General features: G+C 46.3%; 3 protein-coding genes across 3 annotated transcripts; 2 read left to right on the top strand and 1 right to left on the bottom strand.

The window, feature by feature from the left end:
* Positions 1-1,933: 1,933 nt before the first annotated feature.
* On the bottom strand, positions 1,934-4,142 carry LOC306666545 (heat shock 70 kDa protein 1). Its single transcript, XM_079148696.1, has one exon. It carries the CDS (start codon positions 3,999-4,001, stop codon positions 2,076-2,078), a length of 1,926 nt encoding a protein of 641 aa, XP_079004822.1. The 5' UTR covers positions 4,002-4,142; the 3' UTR covers positions 1,934-2,075.
* Positions 4,143-5,238: 1,096 nt separating this feature from the next.
* LOC306665085 (heat shock 70 kDa protein 1-like) lies at positions 5,239-11,883 on the top strand. The gene is made up of 2 exons (XM_079146354.1): positions 5,239-5,335; positions 8,745-11,883. Exon 2 carries the CDS (start codon positions 8,758-8,760, stop codon positions 10,681-10,683), a length of 1,926 nt encoding a protein of 641 aa, XP_079002480.1. The 5' UTR covers positions 5,239-5,335; positions 8,745-8,757; the 3' UTR covers positions 10,684-11,883.
* A 255-nt stretch (positions 11,884-12,138) lies between these two features.
* Positions 12,139-17,417, top strand: LSM2 (LSM2 homolog, U6 small nuclear RNA and mRNA degradation associated). The gene is made up of 5 exons (XM_079146355.1): positions 12,139-12,278; positions 12,877-12,944; positions 16,619-16,649; positions 16,766-16,825; positions 16,923-17,417. Exons 1-5 carry the CDS (start codon positions 12,276-12,278, stop codon positions 17,046-17,048), a joined length of 288 nt encoding a protein of 95 aa, XP_079002481.1. The 5' UTR covers positions 12,139-12,275; the 3' UTR covers positions 17,049-17,417.
* Positions 17,418-18,164: the final 747 nt, after the last annotated feature.

Genomic DNA, 18,164 nt, shown 5'->3' on the forward strand with positions numbered 1-18,164 from the left:
TTCTCTATTCATCACCTCTAATTCCAAAATATATATATTTTTAAGTGGTGCTAGGGATCAAACCCAGGACCTTACCCAGGCTAAGCATGTGTTCTATCACCATATCCTGGGACATAGATCCAAAATACTTTCATCACTCCTTGTTTTTGAGGCAAGGTCTCACTGTGATGTCCAGGCTGGCCTCAAACTCCTGGGCTTAGAGATTTTTGGGGGGCCTCAGCCTCCCAAATAGCAGTGATAATAGGTGCACCCTACCATGCCCAGCTCTACAGCCTCTTGTTTGTGGTACTGGGGATTGAACACAGGGACACACTACTATCAACTCTTTTTGAGACAGGGTCTTGCTAAGTTTTTGAGGCTGACCTTGAACTTGTCATCCTCCTGCCTCAGCCTTCAGAGTTGTTGTGATTGCAGGATGCACCACCATGCCTGGCCACCTAGAACTATTTTTAAAGCGGGTCACTACCCAACCCTTGAGAACTATGGCAGGTGTTTTCCAACAAGGAAACTCAGGAAGCTAATTCTAGGATGCTAGCAGCCAGGGCATGAAGCATCTCAAAAGAAAAAAAGGGCAGGAGGAGGGGAAGTTCATATCTAGGTCTTCATGATTCAGAGCTTCAAGTCACCCTCCCACCCCCAGCCCCATCCCTCCACTTTTCTAAATTAACAAACACAAACGTTTATCCTTGTTCCTATTGGATATTTGGCATAATTGTTCATGATTATACAGGGTAAAGATAAGAGGAGGAACTGACTGTAAAACCTAGGGTAGAAATAGAAGCTCAAACCAGATATGCATAAACAAAATCTGGTGGACTTGCAAAGGTCTGTCAAAAACTTCTGAGTTAGAAACCAGGTTCAGGGCTGGGAATATATAGCTCAGTTGGTAGAGTGCTTGCCCTGCAAGCACAAGGCACTGGGTTCAATCCCCAGCACTGCGCGCACAAAAAAAAAAAAAAAAGGGTTCAACATCTTTGCAGAACCAATGATCTTTTCCCCTTCCCTTTAAGCAGCTAGTTAAGTTAGTAACTTATTAGTCACCCTACATGTTCACCTGTGAATGTAAACAATACCTGAGGAAGTGTGATAAAAAGTGAGAATAACGTTAACACACACAAAAGGTCCTAACAGTATCTGCTACATTACAGCATTCAAATGTTGAGGTCCTTCTGCTACTGAGGCATACATTCTCAGGTGACATCTCTCTAATGTGCTATCTGGGATACTTAAATGACAACTTTTATTTTGGCATCCATTCAAAAATAACTAGACCAAAGCATCAATCAAAACTTCCACTTTAAAAGAGGAGAGCCAGGGATGAGGGTAGTTAAGGTGCTTGTGGATAATTCAGGAGGCAGAGCTGGTACCTTCACCTGTTGTCAATTTTTACTTTTGCAGAAACACAAAACATATGCAGACCCTCTAACCTCAAAATAAAAGACAGACATCAAAAAAATTATTTATTTTTAAGTAACCAATAAAAATTGGCTTGAGTTCAAGATGAGTACACAAAAAAAGAAAATGGACAAAAAGTGAAGGATAAATTCATCTCCACATTTAAGGCATGGAGAAACAGCAAGCTCAACAAAATATATTTAAAGTTTGCAAACACAAGATGACGAAGTCTTGATCCAATCAATGCAAACATGGCCTATACAGGGAAGGGTCTCTAAACTTCCTCCTGAATGGAGGAACCAGAGGAAGAAATTCCTTGAGGGACAGAGGCCCAAGGACAATCTCAGGGGCACTCAAACCTTGGCACAGTCCATTGGTGATTTTTAAATTTTTCATCGTTAAGAACAAAAACCTTTCTCTTCTTGCAAACACAAAAAAATCAGGCACAGAATGGCAGAAAAAGAAAAACATTCTTACAGTACTAACTTACATTAAACCTAAAGAACACACGAGTTATGCCACAAAAATATAACGAAAACATTCAGCTAGGGTTACCATCAAGATACAGTGAACTCAGCAGTAGAAAACCGAAGTTAGGTAACACAGGGCTAACAGCAAGGCCCTGGAGTCCCAGCAGTGCGTCCCAAGGAAAAAGATGGAGGGAGGAAGGAAAGGCCGCGCTAATCCACCTCCTCGATGGTGGGGCCCGACCCAGAGCCCCCTCTGGGAGCCTGAGCTCCAAAGCCCCCGGCCCCGGGGCCACCCGCACCCTGGTACAGTCCACTGATGATGGGGTTACACACCTGCTCCAGCTCCTTCCTCTTGTGCTCAAACTCGTCCTTCTCGGCCAGGGTGTTGGCGTCCAGCCAGGAAAGGACCTCCTGGCACTTGTCCAGCACCTTCTTCTTGTCGGCCTCGCTGATCTTGCCCTTGAGTCCCTCATCCTCCACGGCGCTCTTCATGTTGAAGGCGTAGGACTCCAGGGCGTTCTTGGCAGACACCCTCTCGCGCTGCACCTCGTCTTCGGCTTTGTACTTCTCCGCCTCCTGCACCATGCGCTCGATCTCCTCCTTGCTCAGGCGGCCCTTGTCGTTGGTGATGGTGATCTTGTTGGCCTTGCCGGTGCTCTTGTCGGTGGCCGTGACGTTCAGGATGCCGTTGGCATCGATGTCAAAGGTCACCTCGATCTGGGGCACGCCCCTGGGGGCAGGGGGGATGCCGCTCAGCTCGAAGCGCCCCAGCAGGTTGTTGTCGCGCGTCATGGCCCGCTCGCCCTCGTACACCTGGATCAGCACCCCGGGCTGGTTGTCCGAGTACGTGGTGAAGATCTGCGTCTGCTTGGTGGGGATGGTGGAGTTGCGCTTGATCAGGGCGGTCATCACGCCCCCGGCCGTCTCCAGCCCCAGGGACAGGGGCGCCACGTCCAGCAGCAGCAGGTCCTGCACGTTCTCCGACTTGTCTCCCATCAGGATGGCGGCCTGCACCGCCGCCCCGTAGGCCACCGCCTCGTCCGGGTTGATGCTCTTGTTGAGGTCGCGCCCATTGAAGAAGTCCTGCAGCAGCTTCTGCACCTTGGGGATGCGGGTGGAGCCACCCACCAGCACCAGGTCGTGGATCTGCGCCTTGTCCAGCTTGGCGTCACGCAGGGCCTTCTCCACCGGCTCCAGGGTGCCGCGGAACAGGTCGGAGCACAGCTCCTCGAACCTCGCCCTGGTGATGGACGTGTAGAAGTCGATGCCCTCAAACAGGGAGTCGATCTCCAGGCTGGCCTGCGTGCTGGACGACAGGGTCCTCTTGGCCCTCTCGCAGGCGGTGCGCAGCCGCCTCACCGCTCGCTTGTTCTGGCTGATGTCCTTCTTGTGTTTCCTCTTGAACTCCTCCACGAAGTGGTTCACCAGCCGGTTGTCGAAGTCCTCCCCGCCCAGGTGCGTGTCGCCCGCCGTGGCCTTCACCTCGAAGATGCCGTCGTCGATCGTCAGGATCGACACGTCGAAGGTGCCCCCGCCCAGGTCAAAGATGAGCACGTTGCGCTCCCCCTTGCCGGTCCGGTCCAGGCCGTAGGCGATGGCGGCCGCCGTGGGCTCGTTGATGATCCTCAGCACGTTGAGCCCGGCGATCACGCCCGCGTCCTTGGTGGCCTGGCGCTGCGAGTCGTTGAAGTAGGCCGGCACGGTGATCACCGCGTTGGTCACCGGGTAGCCCAGGTACGCCTCGGCGATCTCCTTCATCTTGGTCAGCACCATGGACGAGATCTCCTCGGGGTAGAACGCTTTGGTCTCCCCCTTGTAGCTCACCTGCACCTTGGGCTTGTCTCCGTCGTTGATCACCTGGAAGGGCCAGTGCTTCATGTCCGACTGCACCACCGGGTCGCCGAACTTGCGGCCGATCAGCCGCTTCGCGTCGAACACCGTGTTCTGCGGGTTCAGCGCCACCTGGTTCTTGGCCGCATCGCCGATGAGCCGCTCGGTGTCGGTGAAGGCCACGTAGCTGGGGGTGGTGCGGTTGCCCTGGTCGTTGGCGATGATCTCCACCTTGCCGTGCTGGAACACCCCCACGCAGGAGTAGGTGGTGCCCAGGTCGATGCCGATCGCCGCGGCTTTGGCCATGTCGGTGCCTCGCTCTCTGGGATCCGCGCTGAGGTTCTGGCTGCGGCGAGGGAACGCGACACGCGAGGAAAGCTCGGTCCTGGAAGGGAGTCGGAAGCCCACCGCTCGGGTGCGAGCTCGGGGAACACAGAAGGGTCGCTCTGCCAGCCGCTGCCGGGGCTCGCCGTTCCCCACTCGGCCTCCCGCTAGGACTTTATAGGTCGCTGAAGAGCCCCGCCCGCTTCCTCCTGGGCCAATCGCCGAGCCGGGTGAGGCTGCCGGGACCGGAATGTTCCAGGGGTTTCTCCTGGCGTTCCGCCCCTGGCCTCCTGGGACCAATCAGAGGTGAGGGTTCCGCCCCTCCCCAGAACTCTCCAGACGCTTCTGGGGTTCGCTGGAGGGGATAGGGGGCCCGAGACGAGGGTGTTGGCGGGCGGAGGCGACGGGAGGAGGGAGGAGGGAGGAGGGAGGTTGTTGCCTGGGTCTCCATGGTTCTGCTGGCGGCCAGCACCTTAGTGTGAAGTGACCGCAAGGGCCAGCTTTAGGCTTGTGTTATAGGGCAGCGGGTGGCCGGTGGGCCTTCGAGAGTTTGGTGGTTAAGAGAAGAAGAAAAACAGCGGGACACAAAAAGCCACGCAGGGTTTTTAAAGAGGCGGGGTAATGGGCCAGAGGTCCTGCGCTGCCTGAGAAATGTTTTCCCCACCCCGACCCCGCGTCCTTTTTCCCATCTTGGGTTTAAGATGGGAACGAAATACTGTAATACAGCTTTTATTTATAACATTATTGTATAACCTACGTGAATGAAATATGTGCGGCTGGGGCGGGAAGGTTTAGATTTTGAAAAGCAATAGTGTAAAAATAAGCAGTTGTTAGAATAAGGCCTCCACTGTCTTAAAAAGGGACGTGGGATGCGTGAGGGCAGAGTTGGATCAGCTGTGCCTTCCTACAGCTCTCAGCTGCCCTCCTTTGAGGGGAAGGGTCAGTGATAGGTTTGTTGTAGAGCTGTTGACTGTAATTGTATGGGTTTCTTGGTTGTCCCAGTCCTGGAGAGAGTTTAGGCGGTGGAGATGAGGTGTTGGTGGGGACTTGTATGTTGACACAGCCAGGTTTGCTGGGGCGTGTCTGATGACACCGCCTTTTCCAGTAGCGTTACAATGGCAATGCTGCCTCTGACCTCATGGGCTAGTTTAGGAATCAGGGTAACTGCACCCAAGCTGGCTCAAAGTTGCAGGGCAGGGCGGGGTGGGGGGTGGGGGGACGCCAGCTGAACAGGTTGAATATTACTGGAGCTCCCACTTGCAGGGGCTCCGTAATCCGGACGTTTCCAAACTGGAGCGTAAGCGGCGAGACAGCAGGTGATTCTGGAGGGCCCTGGTTGGAATGTGGTAGGGATCTGTAAAGCCAGTGGATCGGTGTTGGAGAAAGTGCTGAAAAGCCTCCTAGTTGGTTTAAGACTGAGGCGTGGGGGAGTTAGCAGACAAGGGAAAGAGGATCTTTTCTGGAACGCTAGAGTAACACGGATTAGTCAGAGCTGGCAGGAAAAACGGTTTGACTGTACTCCAGAAACTGGGGTGGGGTTGAGGGGGTGTGGCGGAGGCGGAGGTAAGACTCTAAGCCCTTTCTGTTTTTTTTTTTTTTTTTTAATTGGCTCCAGGAAACAGGGGTTATTTCAGGAGAAGGACAGACAAATTGTCTGGAGCTCCCCCACTTCTCTGAGAAAACTTACAAAGGCTTGATTGGGTTCATAGCAGCTATCTTCAGTGTATCCCTAATCACTTACTCTCCATGGATTTATAATAGAGAGCAAGACAAGTAGCAAAATCCAAGAATGGTGGTAATGTCTCTGAAGGAGTCCAGAGTATTAAGTAATCTTAGTTCAACAGGAGACAGGTATGGTCCTAAAATAAAAAGATCTCAGATACAGGAAAAGAACAATTGAATCAGGCCCTGTGAGAAATTGAGAATATACACCCACTTCCCTCTCAGCTGTTTTGAGTAGCTAGCTTCTTAGCTACTTTTTTTCCTACCATGTCCAATAAGCTCTTCATGAAAGCAAAATCTCAATATATTTGTATACCTACCTGGAGCCATGTATGGGTAAGTAAAAGATGGAATATGCACATAATAGACATTATTCAGCCTTAGAAAAGAAGGAAATTCTGAAACATAGCACATAATGGATGAAAATTAAGGATGTCCTGCAAAGTTAAATAAGCCAAACTACTAAAGGACAAATACTATATAATTCCACTTAAATGAGGTATTAAGAGTAGTCAAATTCATAGAAGAACGAGGATTGTCAGAAGGGGATAGAGTGGGGGTGTGGATAGGAAGTTGTTTAATGGGTATAAAGTTTCAGTTTTGCAAGATCGAGTTCTAAAGATTGGTTGGTCACCACTGTGATTAAACTTACTAGTGAATGCTACACTTAAAAATGAAGATGGGGCTGGGGTTGTGGCTCAGTGGCAGAGCACTTGCCTAGCACGTGTAAGGCACTGGGTTCAATTCTCAGCACCACATATAAATAAAAAAGGTCCATCAACAACTAAAAAAAATTTTTTTTAAAAAATGGTGAAGATGAGCCAGGCATGGGGGTGCACACCTGTAAGCCCAGCAGCTGGGGAGGCTGAGGCAAGAGGATCAAGAGTTCAAAGCCAGCCTCAGGAACTTAGTGAGGCCCTAAGAAACTCAGCAAGACCCTGTCTCTAAATAAAATATAAAAAAGGGCTGGGAGGGCGCTTGCTTAACACACATGAAGCACTGGGTTTGATCCTCAGCACCACATAAAAATAAATAAAGGTATTTTGCCCATCTACAACTAAAAACATTTTTAAAATAAAAAAGGGCTGGGGTTGTAGTTAAGTGGTTAAGTGTCCCTGGGTTCAATCCACAGTACCAAAAAAAAAAAAAAAAAAAAAAAAAGTATGGTATGTTTTATGTGTATTTTACTCCCCCAATTTAAAAAATACACTACTCTGCCTCAGAACCTGCCCCTCCTCACACTCTGCCATCACTATCACCACTGCCACCTGCTTCTTGTGCCCTCTGCCACTTATGCACAACCTGGTCCCTCGCTTGGAGAAGAAGCCATGTTTGGTCTCCATCATGGGCAGAAGCATAGCCATGACTGAGGGCAGCAGAGCAGACCACTCTGCCGGCTTTGTTTAACAGTGAAGGCCACCTTCAGGTATGGGAGGGCCACACTAATCAGCCTGACCTCACTGCCTGCTGGTGACCCACAACTCCTGGCTGTCATCATGTAGCATCCCAAGAAGCAGGATTTTTTTGACAGCTTCCACAGAAGTACCTGGTGGGATCCCTGAACCATTTTAACAAAAACCTGAGGCATAATGTGCATAATTTAGTGTCAACACAACAACTGGATAGGCAGCACTGGAATCCTACAATGAACCCATTGTGAAATTGCCTGAAGCACAGTGGGTTCCTGAAAGCTAGGACTATGGCAGGATGATTCCTAAGAATATGCCTGACACCCTTTGAAAGTTCCATATAATTGATGGTGATGAAATGAATTCCTGTTACATTGGGTACAGCTTCAAAATGAATATAGGTCAAGATCATCACTGATTTCAAGCTTGCAACCTTGTCTGATGCACAGTGTTCAGATTGAATAGGGAGCAAATTTGGCAGTAGGAAGGTTGATTGTGCATGCCCTCTGTGTTGTATTGCCTGTTGACCATTCTGTCCAGTGATATGATATCCAGTATGTAGTAAAGATATAGAAATCCTACAAACTGAGTATAGTGCCACACATTTACAATCTCAGTGACCAGGGAAGCTGAGGCAGGAAGATCACAAGTTCAAGGTTAGCCTTGGCAATTTAGTGAGGCCCTCTCTCAAAAAAATAAAAAGAATTGAGGATGGGCTGGGATTGTGGCTCAATAGTAGAACTCTTGCCTAGCATGTGCAAGCTCTACTGGGTTCGATTCTCAGCACCACATATAAATAAATAAAGGTCCCATTGACCACATTAAAAAAAAAAAAGGACTGAAGATATAGCTCAGTGGCAGAATGCCCCTGAGTTCAATCCCCATTTCTGCAAAAATGAAATAAAATAGAACATAATCCCAAAGATAATTTCAAAGAATAAGGAGAGCTCAGAGGTAGAACACTTGCTTCGTATGTTTGAGGCCCCGAGTTCGATCCCCAGTACTAAAAACAAATATGTGACGTTTATCTGGGAGTAGGTATTTGACAGTGTTTAATGGTTTTCTGGGTGGCAAACTAGAATTAAGCTTCCAGCATTGGCTAGCTTTAAAGTTGCTGTAACCTTGTATATGAATTTCTAATTAGGTTTTTTTTTTTTTTTTTGGTATTGGGAATTAAACCCATAGACACTTAACCACCAAGTCACATTCCCAATCCTTTTTAATTTTTGAGACAAGGTTTTGCTAAATTATTGAGACTGGTCTTGGACTTGCAATTCTTCTGTCTCAGCCTCCCCAGTTGCTGGGATTATAGACATGTGCCACCATGCCCAGCAGCTTCTAGTTGGTTTTCTTTCCCCTATAAGAAGTGACAAAATGTGAAACCCTAGAATGTGTGAGGAATCTCAGACATTAGTTATGAAGAAAAACATTTGTAGGCTCTGTGCCCAGGGCTTCTTCCCGTCTTTCAAGGGCTCATGAGTCTTGGCTAGGTTTATTCTTATAGTTGTGTTTTTTAGACAACTGAATGATCACCTGTTACCCTAAATAAATAAATAGAATTCTGCCAAAACAGTATCTCATTCTTTCTCCACAGGCCTCGGAAAACCATGGCCGCTGCTAAGGGAACAGCCATAGGCATTGATTTGGGTACCACCTACTCATGTGTAGGGGTATTCCAGCATGGCAAGGTGGAGATCATTGCCAATGACCAGGGCAACCGCACCACCCCCAGCTATGTGGCCTTCACCGATACAGAACGGCTTATTGGAGATGCAGCCAAGAATCAGGTAGCCATGAATCCTCAGAACACTGTCTTTGATGCCAAACGTCTGATTGGCAGGAAATTTAATGATCCTGTTGTGCAGTCAGATATGAAACTTTGGCCTTTTCAAGTGATCAATGAAGGAGGCAAGCCCAAGGTGCTGGTGTCCTATAAAGGAGAGAAAAAAGCTTTCTACCCAGAGGAAATTTCTTCAATGGTATTGACTAAGATGAAGGAAACTGCAGAGGCTTTTTTGGGCTATGTGATCACCAATGCTGTGATCACGGTGCCTGCCTATTTCAATGACTCTCAACGCCAGGCCACCAAGGATGCAGGTGTGATTGCAGGACTCAATGTGCTTAGAATCATCAATGAACCCACAGCTGCTGCCATTGCCTATGGCTTAGATAAAGCAGGACAGGGAGAGCGACATGTACTCATCTTTGATCTGGGTGGAGGCACATTTGATGTGTCCATCCTGACCATAGATGATGGGATTTTTGAAGTAAAGGCTACAGCCGGGGACACCCATCTAGGTGGAGAAGACTTTGACAACAGGCTTGTGAGCCACTTTGTAGAGGAGTTCAAAAGGAAACACAAGAAAGACATCAGCCAGAACAAGCGAGCGGTGAGGCGTTTGCGTACCGCCTGCGAGAGGGCCAAGAGGACCCTATCGTCCAGCACCCAAGCCAATCTGGAAATTGATTCACTCTATGAAGGCATTGACTTCTACACATCCATCACCAGAGCCCGGTTTGAAGAGCTGTGTGCAGACCTGTTTAGGGGTACCCTGGAACCTGTGGAAAAAGCTCTTAGGGATGCCAAGATGGATAAGGCTAAAATACATGACATTGTTTTAGTAGGGGGCTCCACTCGCATCCCTAAGGTGCAGAAACTGCTTCAGGACTATTTTAATGGACGTGATCTCAACAAGAGCATCAATCCTGATGAGGCAGTAGCCTATGGGGCTGCAGTACAGGCAGCCATTTTGATGGGTGACAAGTCTGAAAAAGTACAGGATTTGCTTTTGTTGGATGTGGCCCCCCTGTCCCTAGGTTTGGAGACAGCTGGGGGTGTGATGACTGTGCTGATTAAGCGTAATTCCACCATCCCCACCAAGCAGACACAGATCTTCACCACATATTCAGATAATCAACCTGGGGTGCTGATCCAGGTATATGAGGGTGAACGGGCCATGACACGTGACAACAACCTGCTGGGGCGCTTTGACCTCACTGGAATACCTCCTGCACCCAGGGGAGTTCCTCAGATTGAGGTGACCTTTGATATTGATGCCAATGGAATTCTTAATGTCACAGCCATGGACAAGAGCACAGGCAAGGCCAATAAGATCACCATCACCAATGACAAGGGCCGCCTGAGCAAGGAGGAGATCGAGCGCATGGTTTTGGATGCAGAGAAATATAAAGCTGAAGATGAGATGCAGAGGGAGAAAATTGCTGCAAAAAATGCCCTAGAATCCTATGCTTTTAACATGAAGAGTGCTGTAAGTGATGAAGGTTTGAAGGACAAGATTAGTGAGTCTGACAAAAAGAAAATTTTGAGTAAATGCAATGAAGTCCTTTCCTGGTTGGAGGCCAATCAACTGGCTGAGAAAGATGAGTATGATCATAAGAGAAGGGAATTGGAGCAGGTGTGTAACCCCATCATCACAAAGCTCTACCAGGGAGGATGCACTGGGCCTACATGTGGAACAGGATATACACCTGGAAGGCCTGCCACAGGCCCTACCATTGAAGAAGTAGATTAATGTTTTCTGGAACTGGAGGGTTCTAGGGTGCCTATAGGTGAATTTTATTCTCTTCCTTTTCAAACACCAATTATGATTCTTGCCTGGAACTGAATCTAAGTTAACATCTCTTTGGGATTCTAATGGAGGAGTTTCATTCATCATCTTTTCATACTCAGTCTTTGTGACTCTGAAATGGACTATTAGGAAAACTTGGCCCCTCTTTGAACCATTTGATGAATGTGAATGTCTGTTATTTATTTCCAGCCACCCCAGCTTCCTCCTTCCTGTGTGGATGATTATCAGTAAATTTGTTCCTAAAGGAAATTACCTTTGGTATCTTTAGGCTATGAGTGTATCTTGAAAAGTAAAGAACAGGAGAGTTCATAGAGAACATAAGTTCTCTGAATGTGAGCTCATTGTGAACGATTAAACTGGTAAGGGCAAAGTATTTGGATTTTTATGAGCTCATTGTTTCAAACAAAAAATATTTTTCAATCCTCAGGCACCTTTAGCCTCGATGGAGCAGTTGCTTACTATGGTTACTTCTCAATCAGTTATAGGCAGGTTTAGGATTCAGCGGCTGGGGGTGGGGCAAGCCCTGTTTGATATCCCCATATCATTACACTGGGGTCCAGGAGATCCAGTATTTGTGTATTCATAGAATTCATTTTGTCTTTTACATGCAGAACCTATTTCAACAAACTCCTGATAAATATACATTTATGCAAGATGAGAAATGGAAAATTTATAGTCATTCCATGAAAAAGTATTATCACCTATCATAAATATTACATATTTAATTGCATTTGTGTCCCTTTGTGTTTAAGGGAATCAATATTTGGAAGTGAAATATAGCGAGTTGTTGCCATCCTGGAGTCAGTCTGTTTAATCCTAATCCTTTACAGAACAGCCCTTGGCAAAAGCATTTGGTAAATATAGAGACTGAGGCTAGGGGTGTGACCCAGTATAGAGCACATGCTTAGCATACCTATGGCCCTGGATTCAATCCCCAGCACCTAAAACAGACAAAAAAAAAAAAAAAAAAAAAAAAAAGCCAAACAAAAATGGAGACTAAGGCTAGGAGAAATCTTTTTACTGGGAACCTTTGTTAAAAAGATTATGCTCTCCTGATCTTGGGGAGTCATTTTAAATTTCACTTAGCACAAAACGATGAATTTTCAAAAACTCCCTAACAATTCTCAACATAAAATGTGTAGGGTGTGAGCAAATAAAGCTGTTTCCTGCAAAAGTGACAGAAAAACACAAAAACCTTTGAACAGTGGCGCCAAACATCCCTAACCCAGGGCGGTCGCTTTGCCCGCGCCTGCGCAGTAGGGGCCAGCCCGCCCCGGGAGGAAGTCGGAAGACAGGAAGCCCCGCCTCTTTCCTGACTTCAAGTCCCGCTGGGCTCTACCCGACCGGCTCCCTCTGAGCCAGGAGCCCCCACCGCTCTCCCAGTCTGCTCCAGCTTTCGCAGCGCTTCCCTTGCGCGTGCGTGAACCCGCTCCGCCCCACGCGCGGATCTGCGCTGTGGTTCTGGCCCGGCCTCTGGCCCGTGGCACCCAGCGCTTTTCTCCTCAGTACGGCCGGCATCGCACGGCGCCAACACCATGGTGGGTACCGTGACGTCACAAGGGAGCGCCGGCGGGGGGCGCGGGTGTTTCGGACAGTTGGGCGTGGGGTGGGATCAAAGTATTTGTCCTTCTGGGCTGGAATTAGGCCCGGGGCTTTTCCCTCCATCTTTAGTTCCTGCGCCTCAAGTTCTCTGAGGAGACTACTGGGAATAAATGGGTTTTTTTTCTGTGAGAAAAAAAAAAAAAAAAAGTCCGAGCGAAAGTTGGCGGGACAGCCTCAAGGAGCATTTTCCTGCCGGAGACAAAACTTCGGGACCGTGCCAGTGGTATACCTTCTTGCAGTTTACCGAAAGGACTGGGCAGGGACCCCAGAAGAGGTTGAGAGAGCGGGCCCAAGAACCGAAGGGTTCAGAGCAGCCTCTCTGGAGCTTTCAGTGAGGAACTTAATGAGGTGTGTAGAATTATTTGGGCTCCAGCCTCTCACCCCTTTCAACCGAGTATTCTTTACTATAAATTTTTGAGAACTGCCAAAGATGCAATGGGGCCACTAATACCAGTATTTGAAAATACTGGCAGGGGACACTCCTCCCTATTATGTCCCTTCCCATGTGATGGTTTTGCCCCTCTTGCCCAATAGCTCTTCTACTCCTTTTTCAAGTCCCTTGTGGGCAAGGATGTGGTCGTGGAACTCAAGAATGACCTGAGGTAGGTACCTGTTTCAACGAATCTGTGGAGGGTGGGTGTGTTTGGGGCTGTGGAACCTAATGAAAATATGAGGGCTGGGCAAGGTGGGAGAGATGTAGAAGAAATGAATGTGCCTTAAGCTTAAAGATTAGGTGGGGAGTTGTATGATGTACTGGAAAATACAGAACTATATTTAGTTCTTATTAAAGATCTCGTGGTAGGGCAGGGGCTGTAGCCCAGTGGCAGAGCCCTTGCCTACTATGTGGGAGGCGCTGGGTTCAATCCTTAGCACCACATAAAAACAAACAAATAAGGCATTCTATCCCTCTACAACTACAAAAAAAAATTTTTTTTTAAAGTGTGAGGTCAGAGGATGAAGGTCTCATACATTTTTTCCCCCCCAAGGCCAACCGGTTTTTTTTTTTTTTTCCTTATGATTAACTTAAATATTCTTTTGTTTCACCTTCCAGAAATTTACCAATTGGTTACACAAATAATGTACAAATATGTCATCACAACTTAATAAGACCAGTCTCTAAAATAAAGGGCTGAGGATGTAGCTCAGTGGAAAACTCGTGGCTAACGTGTGAGATCCTGGGTTCAATTCCCAATAACACAAACAAAGGGAAACCCAAAGGGGGTGAGTTGAATTGTGGTATTTTCATATCATATACCTGTCACATAAGAATGAGGTGATAAGGCCAGGCACAGTGGCGCACATCTGTAATCCCAGCAACTCAAAAGGCTGAGACAGGAGGACTGAAGTTCAAAGCCAGCCTCAGCAACTTAGTGAGGCACTAAGCAACTTTTCGAGACCCGGTCTCAAAATATAAAAAGGGCTGGGATGTGGCTCAGTGGTTAAGTGCCCCTGTGTTCAATCCCTGGTCCCCCCAAAAAATAAAAAGAAGAATGAGATGATAGGAAAGCAGTTGCATGTGGCATGATCAATCTTTTGTTGAAGAAAATATAATTGATAATCAGACATCAACACAGTTCCTTCTGTCTATATACTACTTTTGTATCCCTCGGCCCTCTTGTGTTTTTGGCTCCTGATCATCTTTCAGGACTTGGATTAAATACTGTCTTTGGGAAGACTTTTCCTGGTTGTTCTAGTCACGTAGAACCCTCTAGCACACATTATTTTCTTAGTGAATGTGTCTCATTGTAATTTCACAGAAGTATTTTTCTGTTTATAGCCTTTTCTTACAAGGGCCAGGAACATGTTTAAGCTCACCCCTGTGTACCTATTGCCCAGTTTAGGCCAAGTATATAAGTGCTTAAAGAAGAATAGCTAAAATTCAAAGACCTTATGTCCACAAGGACTGCTCTGAACACTTTACATTCATTAATTCATTTACTTCTCACAACACCCTTATGCATACACTATTGTTGCTGTTTTACCCATAAGGAAACAAGTTTAGATATGCTAAGAAACTTTCAAGTGTACAAAACTAGTGACAACCAATCCCCAAATCCAGTTATATCTTGCTCTTTTTCTCCCTGTACTGTGGCTTAAACTCAAGGTCTTGTGCATGCCGGGGAAATGCTCTTCCACTGAGCTCCATCCCTGGTAATTTTTTTGAGGGGGAGACTGAGGATTGAGCCCAGGGGTGTATTACCACTGAGCTACACCCTCAGCCCTTTTCCTTAGTATTATTTTTTAAATTTTGAGACAGTAATTTGCTGAGGGTCTCGCTGAGTTGCTGAGACTTACCTCCAAGTTGGGATCCTCTTGCCTCTAGCCTCTCAGTTCACAGAGATTTCAGGTGAGTACCACTGTGCCTGGATGCAGCACTTAAAAAAAAAAATTTTTTTTTTTTTTTTTTAGAACTAGGAATATTGCTCAGTAGTAGAAACTTTACCTTGTTTCAGTCCTCAGCATCATTAAAAAAAAATTCTTTTTTAAAAATTTTGAAATGGGGTCTTGCTGAGTTGCCCTGGCTAGACTTGGATTTATGATTCTCCTGCCTCAGCCTTTTAGTAGCCTGGATGTAGGCAGTATCACCACACCTGACTAAAAAACTGCCATGTGTTACAGTCATTTTGCTTAAATTTTGTTGTTGTTTTTTTAAACTGGAAAAATTAGGAAGGACAATTATAGAGCAGTTATTCTTAGAAAAAATTATTGGCAACCTGTAGCACACCACACGTACACTCAACTACTTCATTCTGTGTTTTCTTTTTTGTTTCAGGCTCATGAAACCTTTGAATACACATGAGTGTTTCAGAACCACAATTTTAAGACACTTAGAACCTTGTGATGACACATAGTATGGTTGTGGTCAGGGTGGCCAGGTAGGAGGCTGACCTGGATTCAATTGCAAAGTAATGAGACCTTGGGTTATAGAAGTCAAAGTAGAAATGGAATTATAGAACTGTTCAAGTCAGCATTAAAGTAGGGATTCATGGGACACAAAGACGTAAGACTAATCAGATTTGAAGTTGTAAGACTTAAGCGTTAATGAAGTCATTGATAGGTATACAAGAAATTGGGAGATAGGTAATGTGTGTGGCTTGGAGCACTGCTATTTTTTTTGTGTGCTACTAGGGATTGAACCCAGGGTTTTGTAAATGTTAGGCAAGCGCTCTCCCACTGAGCTACATCCCCAGCCCAGTACTGATGTTTTGATAGCATTCCTCATTAACCTTTCAGGGGGCTTGAGGATTGGAGAAGGGAGAAGACATGGCTTGTGCCTGCATCATCAATAATAATACTGCTACCTTTACCTACATGTGAGGCTCTGGTTCCAACCTAAAATATATGGGCTGGGGGTTTGGCTTGGTGAGCACTTGCTTATTTAACATGCTTAAGGCCATGGGTTTTATCCCCAGCACTGTGTTGGGGTCGGAGAAGAGCAAATACCTTCAATGTGTATATGTGGTATGATAAATAATTTTTTCCTAAGAATAACTGCTCTTTAATTGCCCTTCCTAAAAAAGAAAAGAAAGGCTCTAGGGCAGTAAGTGTTTAAAAATAGCTGATGGGCTGGTATGGTGGTACATACCTGTAAATCCCAGCTTTCTCTGGTAGGGAGGGTGGCAAGTTCAAGGTCAGCCTGGGCAACTTTGCAAGAACCTGTTTCAAATTTTCAAAAGGGTGGAGGATGTAGTTGGATGGTAAAATGAACCTGGGTTCAATCCCCAGTACCTGCAGGAGGTGCAGGAGGACCATAGCTGATGGTTCTGGGAGTCAGATATACTTGGACTAATGTCCCTGTTTATTTGTTGTAAACTTGGTCAAGTTATACAATCTAAGTCCCCAAATAGTGAGTGATAGCTACCTAGGAAAGATAGATGTGAAGATTATTAAATATAAGTCTATCCCATAATTACTGTTTAATGGTAGCTATTAAAGATGGGTTGGTTTAGGGAAAGATGTGGGGTCTAAAGTAAATCATTCTGAAGGGCTGGGGATATAGCGCAGTTGGTAGAGTACTTGCCTAGCATGCACAAGGCCCTGGGTTCAATCCCTAGCACCACCACCAAAAAAAAAAAAAGAGCCTCTTCAGGTAAAGTAAATCATTCTGGCAACTCTATCTTTACTATACTAGGGCCTAGGAATGCCTTTTTCTACCTTTTCTGGCTTAAGGTCTTGACCTCCCCAGCCATGTTCTCATGCTCTCTCTGAAGTCACCTCTATGTTGACTTCAGTACAAATTAATTTGGTTTTTTTTCCCTTCCTTTGTCCTTGACAGCATCTGTGGAACCCTCCATTCTGTGGATCAGGTAAGAAATAGCAAGGGCTCAGAATTTGTTCTTGGGAAAGGAGAGGAAAAATTAAGGGTTGGGTACTTACAACTTGTCTCTTAGGGTTAATAATGATGTTCATCTTCCTTTCTTAGTATCTCAACATCAAACTAACTGACATCAGTGTTACAGACCCTGAGAAATATCCTCACATGGTGAGTTTGGGTTGGAAAAGAGGAAACACCTCCAAAACAAAGACCCTTGGGTGCTTAGAGGACTTTTTTAAAGATCTTTTTACATGTCTCTGTTTAGTTATCAGTGAAGAACTGCTTCATCCGTGGCTCAGTGGTCCGTTATGTGCAGTTGCCAGCAGACGAAGTGGACACACAGTTGCTACAGGATGCAGCAAGGAAGGAAGCCCTGCAGCAGAAGCAGTGATTGCCACTGTTCATTTTCCCTTCCCTTTTCTATTGGTTACCCCATAACCTTATGTCCCCCTAATACTTGAGTTGTCTTTTTTTTTTTTTTTTTTTTTTTAAGTAATGGCTTTTTTCTTTTTCCTAAAGGGATTTAGTGTATAAGAGGAATAATAAATAGCAAAGAGCAGCTATCCTCTGTTGAGAATGGAAAGATAAATAAGTTGGGGAATTGCAAAGCCTTCTCTGTCCCCAGCACTTGTCTTTCTCACTCCTTCCCTGGAGATGGTGGGAGAGTTTCCTAAGTCTCATCAGGGCAGCATGTGATTCATTTTGGGGATGGAAGGGATCTGTCCCGCATCGGGAATAAAATTTATGATGCAAATTTGAATTCTGGTTCTGTGGTGTGTTTCGGGCAGGAAGCTGGCGGGTAGGAAAGAATGTTGAATTCATTCAAGCCCTGGTACTCTCCACTCTTCCAGCCAAGAAACCAACACAACTTCCTCCTGCAGGCTACACTATGTCTCCTGAACATGCCCCTACCTACACGGTCTCTCTTTTGTTTTTACTCCATCAGCACTGGGGTGCTTTGCTGCCCTTCATCTCTATGTCCTTCCATTAAGGTGACAATATTAAGAGACATGAAAGTGCCTTTGATACTGCCAGATTTCTGCTTCGATCCAACCAATCATACTTTTTCTGAATGTAAAAGATAAATTCAAGTGGTGTGAGTTGAATAGTTGTAAGCACGAATGACAAGCAGGAGGCAGGAATCAGCAAGCTCTTCATTCAGCGGCGGAGTCGTTGGATCCAACACCTGATGTGGTTCATTTTGGGGGTTGGGGAGAATGGCAGTGGACTAAAGCAAGGGTCTGGGTTTTATGGGCTTCATTTAGGGTGGAACCGGACGGTAGTTCCTGGGGTTTGTCGTATTGGGTTCAGCTGACCCATTAGGGTGGGGGGGTGGTCAGGTACCTTGGCTTTTAAATGACAAAAGCTTAAATTTTATCCCAGACAAGGCGGGTGGGGGATCAGCTGCAGATAGGGGAAATGTATTTGGATTTATTTTCCATATCCTTCAATAGTGGGGAGTTGAGTGGGAATAACAAAATTCCACTTCCTCATTAAGCAACTAAAT

The sequence above is a fragment of the Sciurus vulgaris genome, assembly GCF_902686455.1.
Source record: "Sciurus vulgaris genome assembly, chromosome: 7".
Lineage (NCBI taxonomy): Eukaryota > Metazoa > Chordata > Mammalia > Rodentia > Sciuridae > Sciurus > Sciurus vulgaris.

Excerpts from the sequence above, each read along its gene's own strand:
- LOC306666545 (XM_079148696.1), bottom strand. The coding sequence starts at position 4,001 with ATGGCCAAAGCCGCGGCGATCGGCATCGACCTGGGCACCACCTACTCC.
- LOC306665085 (XM_079146354.1), top strand. The coding sequence starts at position 8,758 with ATGGCCGCTGCTAAGGGAACAGCCATAGGCATTGATTTGGGTACCACC.
- LSM2 (XM_079146355.1), top strand. Across the intron at positions 12,945-16,618 it reads GAACTCAAGAATGACCTGAG|CATCTGTGGAACCCTCCATT; the intron begins GTAGGTACCTGT and ends TGTCCTTGACAG. Across the intron at positions 16,826-16,922 it reads CTGAGAAATATCCTCACATG|TTATCAGTGAAGAACTGCTT; the intron begins GTGAGTTTGGGT and ends GTCTCTGTTTAG.